General features: G+C 36.7%; 1 protein-coding gene across 6 annotated transcripts in view; it reads right to left on the reverse strand.

Annotated features, from left to right (window-relative positions):
- The window catches only part of fbxw4 (F-box and WD repeat domain containing 4), a 33,931-nt gene extending 23,095 nt beyond the window's left edge, over nucleotides 1-10,836 (reverse strand). Inside the window, exons 1-6 of one of the 6 annotated variants that reach the window (XM_052612967.1) lie at nucleotides 10,426-10,836; nucleotides 9,270-9,365; nucleotides 8,871-8,922; nucleotides 8,647-8,783; nucleotides 7,883-8,015; nucleotides 7,257-7,351 (exon numbers count right to left, since the gene is read on the reverse strand). In XM_052612967.1, the coding sequence (XP_052468927.1) occupies nucleotides 7,257-7,351; nucleotides 7,883-8,015; nucleotides 8,647-8,783; nucleotides 8,871-8,922; nucleotides 9,270-9,365; nucleotides 10,426-10,610 (698 nt within the window). In that variant the 5' untranslated portion in view covers nucleotides 10,611-10,836. The other 5 variants (XM_052612965.1, XM_052612963.1, XM_052612968.1 and 2 more) reach the window with 5 other exon arrangements.
- Between the last annotated feature and the right edge of the window lie 227 nt (nucleotides 10,837-11,063).

Genomic DNA, 11,063 nt, shown 5'->3' on the forward strand with positions numbered 1-11,063 from the left:
AAAACAGGGCTCCTCAAAAAGAAGCCTTTCTCACTTCTCCTCGGGGTTGCCTCGCTTTTTGACACTTGCACCCTGTCCCTTTTCATCCTCCCTGCCTGGCTGCTGTGGGCTCATTGCGACTACTGAGGTAGTGTGTTCTGTGCTGTTTGAGTCAGTTAGAGAGAAGGAACTCTTCTGTCCATCGTGACATGGCCTATCCCATCATAACATACAAGAAGCACAAAATTATCAATATCTGTGTTTAGATTCCCTGCATAAGACATTGATTAGCCAACTCCCTGGGTGATGAACAGACACAAACTCATGCACAATTTGCTCCTTTGATCATCCAAGTGAGGCCACATAATCTAAACTATAACTAAACAATGTCCGAAAAGCTAAACGAACATTATATTCCCTTAAAATCTGCGATGTGATATTAACAAGACCAAATTACACATTTCAGGCTAACAATTACACATCTTTTCTACATTTTCTGCAAGTGAACAGCTGATAACCCAAATTCCACTTTATATCAAACAAGCTTAATGAAGTAACTGACAGACTTTGTGCTGCATGTGTGTGTGACAAATGCAAGAGCAAGAGTAGCTGACATACCTTACATATACTCTGGCTAGAGTTACCCAGGCCTTGATGGATTCTTCCAGACTCAACAAGTCCCATCTTGTCGGTTAAAATCTGTCATGTCTGACACTTCAGGAAACTATTTATCACAAGAGGCGCTCCCTACTAATTCTACATCTAGTGGTAAAAAGGGAATGACAAAGACCTTTAAATGTGATGGGTCAGACAGACACAAGGAGTGAAGGACGGCATGCCTGAAGGGTATTAGATATTCAATGTTCAGTGCCTGCAATATTTAGGTGAAATAGTTAAATAAAAATACACTAAAACTGTAATAAAATAATACAATAAAGAGTCAAATATTACAATAAAAATTTGGGGTCGGTAGAATTTCTTTTATGTTTTTGAAAGTCTATTGTATTCATCAAGGCTAAATTAATTTGGTCAAAAATATGGTAATATTGTGAAATATTATTACAATTTTAAATAAAGGTTTTCTAATTTTAATATAGTTTAAAATATGATACTTAATATTGCTTAATAACTGCTTAATATTTTGTGGAAACCATAATGCATTTTTAAGGATTCTTGGATGAATAGAAAATGTAAATGTTTACTTGAAACAGAAATAGTTTGAAAAACAATTAAATTTGTTAGGAAAAGTAATTTGTTTGTCATTGTATTGCCTTCATCCATTTCACCCAGATTTCATCTGTAAACATGAACATGAACATGGGAGTATCTCTGGTGGAATAAGGCAATACAAGACTTTATTTTAAAATGTAATTGTTTTTTCTAATAATCCATAACATAGCAAATTGTGTCATTAAGGAATTAGCAAGAAGTCTACACATGGTGTTTATGAAAGAGAGCATGCAGGTTAATTGCTATGTAAACTGACAACCAATTTTAGCTTCAATTAGAGCAACTGAAAAAGTTAAGTAAAAAAATAAAATAAATAATAATAATAGTAATAGTAGCTTTCTCTTCTGAACAAGTCATTCCAGGTCCCAAAACAGTGTCCTCAAGATAAAATGAATGCTAATCAGAGGCCATTAGTAGCAAGGTAGCAAGTATCAGGGCCTTGCACAGGAGCAGACGAATCAACATTTGAGGTGAGAGTCTGAAGTCAGACAAAGACTAGACTGAGATGGGGCAGTGGAGTGTGTGTGTGTGTGTAGGGGGCGGGGGTCAAGCTCACGGGTTACAGATCAAGAATCAGGAATCATTTATGGCTGCTGTGAATACTGTTTTTTCCCCCTTCAATATGGCCGCTTCTGTCTCTTTGATATGAGATTGTAAATGGAATTCAGAACAGAAGAGCAACCCACTGGAGTGAAATGAGAACAATGCAGGGAGCCAGAGTGCCCATTACCTTCGCAATGGGAGAGGGGCCTTTTTTTTGAGCCGTCTCACAGTTAAGGATGGGACCGCTAGCCATATGACACCATTTAGGGAATTTCAGAGCTAGCGTTCACATTGCAACATCAGCTGTGAAAGTCATGCAGTCACCGTGTAGTTCTTCAAAGCTGCACAGAAAAAACAGTGTAAAAACCCAGGTGCCTAAAACTGTAAAAAGCAATCTCAGAAATAGGACAAGGGCCACTGGATACGGTTAGGATCAGGCCTGCAAAAAGATAGACGAAAGTCAGCCTTGGCATTTCGCTCTGGCCAGAATATCCCACTAACAGACCTTCAGATAACGTTACTTGGAAAAAATGACGGCAAAAGGGAGGGAGGGTTATGGAACAGACGAGAAGGGAGGTTAAAAAGAAAGAAATACAAATCAGAGCCTGAGCAAATGGTGGCGGGAAAAAGAGAGAAGGGTTATATTTTCTTACAAGGTTCTTTTGTTTTATACACAAGTGTGATTCTGCATTGGGCTGGAACAATGCAGCCCCTAACACCTGAGTGTCAGAGGCGACCATATGCACACTGTTTCGACATCTTTCTCTTTTCTTTGTCCCTCACCCCATGTCTCAGACCCGTTGCTCACTGCAGCGTCTCCTCTCTTGCTCCTTGTCCTTTAGATACCTCAAGCGTGAAGCTGGAACAATTACATTTGCAACACAAGGGCTTCCCATCTATTCCTTCAGGTTTCCAAATTAAAACACACTTGTGCAATCACTATTTTGAAACCCTCTCGGTCTATGGTTTCAGCTCCTGACTGTTGTAGGAGTGAAATCAGAACACACTCTCAATTAAAGGACATGTGCTGCTTTTTCTAATTGGTGGAGCTCGAACATAGGAGACAGATAATCTCCTATGAGACAGAGAGGAAATTACACTTTTAACATTAGTAAGTAGGTCCAAAAATATAAGCTTTACTATGTTATTCAAAATCCAATTGGGGAAGTCATGGCTTAGTGGTTAGAGAGTTTGACTCCTAACCCTAAGGTTGTGGGTTCGAGTCTCGGGCCAGCAATACCACGACTTAGGTGCCCTTGAGCAAGGCACTGAACCCCAAACTGTTCCCCAGGTGCCGCAGCATAAATGGCTGCCCACTGCTCTGGGTGTGTGTTCATGGTGTGTGTGTGCACTTTGGATGGGTTAAATGCAGAGCACGAATTCTGAGTATGGGTCACCGTACTTGGCTGTATGTAACGTCACTTTCACTTTCAGTAACAGAAGTGGAAATTCTTTCTTACAATGGGGTTGTGCTTCCACATGTCCAGAGAAGCACATAGAAATATGTTTTACATGTCTGCTTAATTGTTAGTTCAGAGGTTTTCATACTGCAGAAAAGTTCAGAATGATAAATATTTATATTATAATAAATCTGAGGCCCGTTTTCATAGACAGGGTTTAGCCTCAGCCAGGATTAGGCCAAAGTTCAATCAGGACATTTAACAAATTTTTATAAAGATGACTTTTTTGAAAACTTTTATGTTTTCATTTTTCATGTTTTTGTCTCTTATGCCCACCAAGACTGCATCTGTTTCACAAAAAATAAAGCAAAAACTGTAATATACAGTTATATACATTATAAAATGTAATTTATTCCTGTGATGGCAAAGCAGACTTTTCATTACTCCATCATTACTAAAGCCTTTAGTGTCACTTGAACTTTAAGAAATCATTCTAAATATGCTGACTTGGTGTTGATTTGGTTATTATTATCATTGTTGAACAATATTTTTCAAAAACATATTTTTTTTTGTTCAGGATTCTTTGATAAATAGAAAGTTCCAGGGAGCAGCATTTATCTGAAATAGGAATCTTTGGTAACATTATAAATCTCTTTACTATCACTCTTTACTTTACTCTTTACTAATGCATCCTTGCTAAATACTAACATTAATGGTATTTGTATTTGCTAGACATTCACTAATATTTCCATTTTTACAGTATAAATAGATCTTTACACATGAAAATGTAGTTGCATATATATTTTAGGAACGAGTTCGGTGCAAAGGCATCAAACAGTAAACCCCAGGTTTAGTTGACGCCTTTATTTCAAATCAATTTCATCAACTTCTCCCACTGTCAATGTGTGTAAAGAAGTTTGGTCCATTATCTGGGTCCAGCAGTCTGTTTCAGAGGCCTGCTATTTCAGCCATCAAATTGGAGAATTAATGATGTGGATAATCGTCTCTTATTTTGAAATCTAAATTCTTTGCTGTGGAGACGGGGCAGCGGGGATTAATGACTCGGCTGAGTGACTAAAACTGCGTTGAACCATTGCATCTGCTCAAGTAGCAGTGGCTTTCTTCCGCTACACGCTGGCCTTGTCGTGACAAAAGATGAGAACGTGTCCTTTAGTGTTTCCATTCTTTTGGCAGTGCTGTGAAGGTGCGTTTGACGGATCAGGGGCAGGTGGAGACTGCGCTAGTGTTACAGCTTCATGTGCCTGCGTGTCATTAAACGTGTGGGAGTATACATGGCCGAGCAATCAAAGGCAGCAGGAGCAAAGGCAACCCCGCTTCACCATAATATCCTGCACGTTTTTTTCCTCTCTCCCTCTTCGCCTGTCTCACTCCATCCCACACTTGTTTAAACAGCTCATCACATCGGGAAACTTCCCAGATGTATTAAGGGAGAAACGGTTAACCAGTTGTAGACGGAAACAGCTTTCTAAAGTTCAAAACCCTGTAACGATTTATCAACTGGACGGTTCAACACATTTCTTTTAAAAGGCAAGAAACACAAAGAAACATTCAATGATGAATCGCCAACTGTCCTGGTGAGAGTTAAGAAGCAGGAAACTCATTAAATTGTACATTTGAAAATTTTTGAACTACAAAAAAGGTTATTTTTCAGCCCATGAGAGGACAAAATTCTGCTTTCTAAGCCTTTAGGGGCTGGGATCACATTCTTCTCCATCTGCATCTCAGAGGTGTGAACTAATTGACTTCAAAGCAATGGCATGGCAGTAAATTGAAGAGTATGTATTAAAAAGGGCCTGGCCACCTGCTTTGGGTTGCCCTGTCTATGACCACTTCACCTCACGAGCCGTAACGATGCCGCCACCCCCACCTCGCTCTTTTAAACCCACTGATACATTCATTATTTGAAAGCTCTCAAATTCTCTTTGATGAAAGCTAAGGTTGGTGTTCAGGTCTGTTAGTGATTCATATAGTGACAGGAACAGAGGAAATCAGTAAGTATGAAGTATGTGGCAGAATCAAACACACACTGTCTAACCAGTGAGATGGCCTGAAACTGGAAGAGCATCATGGATACAGTAGAAGGAAATCCACTGTTCAAAGATCTGACACTGCGAGGGAAACTAACAATTTGACAGAAAAGCTGAATTGAATTATCAATATTTTGCATTTTGAGAATCTAGAGCAAGATGAGTGTTTTTGTATTTGACCTAGGAATCGTGCAGAAGAATATATATCTCCTATTTCTGTTTCATAATGTTTCTTGTTTGAAATTATAAAAAAAAAAATTAAAAAAACTCTGTTTATTTCCAGGTTTAAATTAGATTTTATAACCCAGATTTTAAATTGGTCTCAGGCCACTGTATATTTGGGGTGTAACGGTACGTGTATTTGTACCGAATGCAATAATTTGTATGCGGAACATAAGTAAATTTTCGTGTTTCCAAACGAACATATTAAGTGCCACAAGTCTCCACGTTCATCGCAGGCGGCAAGGAAGTTGACGGGTCGAAGTGTATCATCTTGTAGCAGAACTTCACTTGCGTTAGCATCCCATTGACTCCCATTCATTTTGGCGTCACTTTGACAGTGAATAACTTTACATCTGAGGCGTTTAAAGACTCCATTTGTCCATTATTTATTTCTAAAGATACATGACAATGTATAAAAGGCTCCATTACCTTCTATATTACATTATGGCTCCGTAGAAACAGTTTTTGTAAAAATAGGCTAACGATTGCGTCATAACCACTCGACTCTCTGACGCACAGTAGAGAAATTACCATACAGACAGGAGGAGAACTGGCGTACTGGCGTTACATTTTAAAATACTATACAAAATAATTAATCAGAATACTTACTCCTGCTCTCTCACGCCAAAGTGCTAAAAATAGCTAAAAATGGGCTTCACTTGTCTCAATTGAGTTCCAATGGGGTCGCTGTGTCCATTTTTTTTACTGTCTATGGTTCATTGCAAATGGCCGGTGACACACTGGCTGCATGGCGTGAGCGTGCGTTTCTGCTGCGTGTCAGTTGCGTGACAGCTGTTTCGCATTTTCTGTGTCTTTTACACACCAGAATCGTGACTGACGCCGCGCTGGCGCGCTGATGCTACTATAGGTGACATAGAGGGAGACCGCCGACAGACCAGGATCTTGTCTTCATGACAATAATATATATACTTCACGTTGAGCATAAATATAAAGCCTACTTATAAAGGACACCATCAACAGTATTGACGGCAAAATAGACTATGTTTGACAGGTGCAATATGCCAGTGTGTCACCGGCCTAAGGTTTTCAAAAGGCATCACGCGAGTGTGAACATCACTACAACTAGGAAAAAAAAAACATTGTAATACAAACGCAGCTCCTGTCGGCATTTAAACAGACCTTTGCTCTTAATTCCGATCGGTCCAGAGAACTTTGCAGCAGTATTTTATTTCTTATTCTTTTTTTTATTTTAAATATATATATATATATATATATATATATATATATATATATATATATATATATATATATATATATATATATATATATATATATATATATATATATATATATATATATATATTAAAAAGTATTTAAAAAAAAAAGTGTAAACAAATTGTTAAAAACAGTTTATTAATAAACAACCTGCCGTTTAATGTTTGCATTTCTTTCCCTTACTGTACCGAAAATGAACCGAACCGTGACTTTAAAAACCGAGGTACGTACCGAACTGTGATTTTTGCATACCGTTACACCCCTACTGTCATACAGTAACAGAAAGTTTCTATAATGAAAATACAATTACGAAAATTCTGTCATAATTTACATGTCCTTCCAAACCCGTATGACTTCCTTTTGTGAAACATAAAATAAGACATTTTAAGAAAATGTCTGTTTGGTTTCCAACATTTGTGCTCAACAGAAGCAAGAAAGTCATTCAGATTTGGAACAACATGACTTTATTTAATATTGAAAATCAGGGACTGACAGCACTAAATAAATCAAACACTGGAAGAAAGGTATTTTGTAGACTACATTCTAAGCATTACTAAGACTCTTAACAATAAAGACTGAGTTATGAGTACAGACTTACCACTGAGATGGACTGATGGCCACCGACCACACTCTGTCATATGTGGGGATTGTATGTAAGCATTGTCCAAATCTATCAGGACCCAGAGCCCAAATCTAAAATTATATTACAAACAGTACAAAAATCACAAGTTATTTAGACATTAACTTACTGCAGTTATTTTGAACATTCTGTTCATCAGAAAATCTAATTAAATCCAAAAAAATAAGAAAAATAATAATAAAATTCAGCTTTGGCATCACAGTAATAAATTACATTTGAAAATATATAGCAATGGAAATAAATTATTATATTAAATTAGAACAACATGTTATAATATTACTGTTTTGTTTGTTTGTTTATCACATAAATGCAGCCTTGGTGAGAATGAATTTTTTTCACATAAAAAAAACAACAAAATAAAACTAAAAAAAAAAAAAAACGACCCCAAACCTTTTGAACAGTAGTGTATTTTAAATAACAAGAGAAGTAAATGTTTAGAGTGAACCAGAAAAATTTATTGCTTCTTCAGGAAGTAAATGCTTCTTTCAAAATCCACTGGTTTCTTTTCACTCACTGTGTGGAATTTAATGCAAGACACTTACTTCAATAAAAGCAAGAGAAGAACATACAGTGCACAGTCTCACCTTGGCGGTCTTGTCTCTGGAGCCACTGACTATCACACCCCCTTTACAGTCAATGCAGTTCACCTCCTGATTATGGCCATAATACTCCACAGAGTAATCACTTCCTCTGTCATGAACAATTATTTTACCATCACTGGAAAAACATACAAACAGAGTAATGATTGCTAGCAATACAACATACTTTTTTATTATTATTATTATTAAAGAAGGGCATTATAGCAAATAAACATCAATGATGTATAATAAAAAATATTTTATTTTCTTCTTTTCTATGACTGTTTGTAAGTTGTCTGTGAGCTTTCTGAAAGGCGCCTATAAATAAAATGCCTTGTTGTTACTATTATTATTATTATTATTATTATTAGTGTTATGTGTTTTAATGCAAACTATCCCAAACAATCAAACCCCAAAGTGTGGAATCACTGCATGGCTGAACTACTGAAGTTAATATTTTACTATGTTTAAATTTAGGAAATACCTAATGGCCCAATAACTAAAAAGAAGGAAAACTAGCACATTCCTGTTTCACCATTCAGTGAATGTGTGAATTCTAGTGGCTGATAGACTTTGTGCGCTAATGGAAATTACATCAATTTCTCACGTAAAAAATAAATAAAAATATACGTATTTTATCTTATTATAATAATCAACACGGCAACCATATTATAAGATTTGAAGATGTGATTCCTGATCAAATCTGTTCATGTCTGCTGAGTTGATAATTATAATTTCAAAGACTGAATGACTATAAAGATCGGATTTACCCTCCTGCACTGATAAGGTGTGTGTCTGTCAGAGTGAATCTGCACACATCTTCTTGGTGTCCGGAGAACAGGGCCACTCGTCTGTTCTGTAACTTTCCCCCGTCAGCTCTCAGATGGTACGCACTGATGTTTGCTGCCTGAGAGAGATACAGCACATCACAGTCCAGCTGTATCCATGGCAACAAGCTGTGGGCGAACATTCAAGGAATGGAAATTACTCCTACACGTTTATTCTGTAGTTCAATCTGTATCTTGGGGCTTAAGGTGACGAGGAGGCTAAAAAAAAAAAAACACAATAATGTCTTGTCCATATTGGCAAGGTCAACTACACACCCCAATCAGAGGATAAATGTATGAAAAATATGTATTTTGGGGTAGGACAATGAAAGTACGACATCTTCCAACTTACTTTTAAATTCCTTTTTTTCCTTTCGAGGTACAGGATCACATTATAACCATATTATTTGACTTGTTCAAGCAATTGTAGTTTTGCATCTGCATATAGCTACAATAGTTGTTTTAAGGACAATACAAGTAATTTATGCTTCTGATTTTGATACAGCCAAACTAAATAAAGTGTATATAAAGGACTTATATATAAAAAATATAAAATAATAACTCACTTAATTTTCCATTTTAAAAGGACTTCTTTACGACAGACTCCATGGATCCAGTTGTGGGACACCCTCACTCTGTTCTTAAGAGGAATAGAAGGACACCTGAAAAAAATAGAAAATGATCAGGGGACTGATGATTGAGATTATTTGAGTTTACTTTAGATAAATGGCAAAATAAAGGAAATGCTGTACTCATGCCCCCTTTCAAAGCAGACTCCGAAATTACATGCTCTTTATAGGTCTTTCAGTAAAGACAGTGAAGTATATATAACAGATATACACAGTTACTTTAAGCATATCAATTCTATTATAATAATCAATTCAATTATAATAATCTTAAAACTTGGCTGGTTTAATCTTATGATTCAAATGTTCATGACTTGGCATTTCCCAAAAAAAATGCCACACCACCACAACTTTTACTTTTTTTTTCTCAACAAATTCAGTAAAAGGTGGTAAACTTTCTGCTTAACATTTAGAAAATGTTGACCCACAACCTCAGGCAGTCCAACTAAATAAAAAAATCATTTTTTATTTATTTGCTGTGGGGTTTGAAATCTTTTCAATCCTGCCATTAACGTTTGGGAACCTATTTTTTTCCATAACTAATAAAAAGACCGGTTTGCTGAATGCTTGAGCTTTGAGCTTAATAAATAAATCCAACATTAAAATTTCTGTGACAATGTATTATTATTTTATTTGTATTTATATATTTATATTTTTGGGTCAGTGGAAGTGGAACATTTTAACATTTTATCAGAATATTTTTTAATTATAAAAGAGAAATCGATATCACAAAGTTTGTATTCGTGGAAAGTGACTAAAGTGCTAGTTGAGTTTGGTCCAATCCAGACAATTATACGATGAAAAAAAAAAAAAATGACTACAATCCAACATCCTATTCATCTGCTTATAGATATTAGTCCTACTTCTCCAATTTATTGTCCTGAGGTGCCGCTCACGCGCTGGTTGCACCTGTAAACAAAATCCACGTGAATATCAGCGTAAGAACGGAACTTAATTTCAACGTACGCAGTTTTCATTACGTCACGACTGCTGTGAATACGCGCCGCCTTATGCAATCTAGGTTAGTTTTGTTGTTCTGTGCGTAGGCCGAGAACGATTAGCTAGCAACACAGCTAGTGTATCACAAAATCCTTACAAGTCTATTCCTTGTCGTGTCAAGCCAGTGTTAATAATGTCTTTAGCTATTTTCCTCCAAACAACGTCTCTGGAGATGAACATGTAGCTTCTCTTGCACGCTTGAGAGAGGCGGCAGAGCGATCTGGGATCCAGGTAGGAGAGGACGAGAAATAGCACATCTTCGGGTAACTGAAACAGAAACATCGCGGCCTCTTCTCCAAATCAGCGCCTCTTTTCTTTGTCACGCTCTGTCTGCCTCCACTAACATGAAGGGTAATTCTGAGAGGACACTCGTGGGTTTGACTGAAGAATTCGCAGAAGCCCATGTTTTTCTCAAAGCGTGTTGTCACAGTAAGCGAAGGAAGCCATCACAACCTGTGAGTCACGTGATCCACCGTGCGCGCAGTGTAGTGAATGACCAGAGCCAGGGACTTCATCCGGTTTTCTCTGGTGCCTTTCATTCAGTCTGTATTAACAGTTGCTGGAGCTTCTACGTTTTTTCCCGTTACTGTTGATGATTTTGTGTGTGTGTGTGTGTGTGTGTATATATATATATATATATATATATATATATATATATATATATATATATATATATATATATATATATATACACACACACACATACACAATTTTTTTTTATTTATTTATTAAAAT

This window comes from Carassius gibelio, chromosome A13 (assembly GCF_023724105.1).
Source record: "Carassius gibelio isolate Cgi1373 ecotype wild population from Czech Republic chromosome A13, carGib1.2-hapl.c, whole genome shotgun sequence".
Classification (NCBI taxonomy): domain Eukaryota; kingdom Metazoa; phylum Chordata; class Actinopteri; order Cypriniformes; family Cyprinidae; genus Carassius; species Carassius gibelio.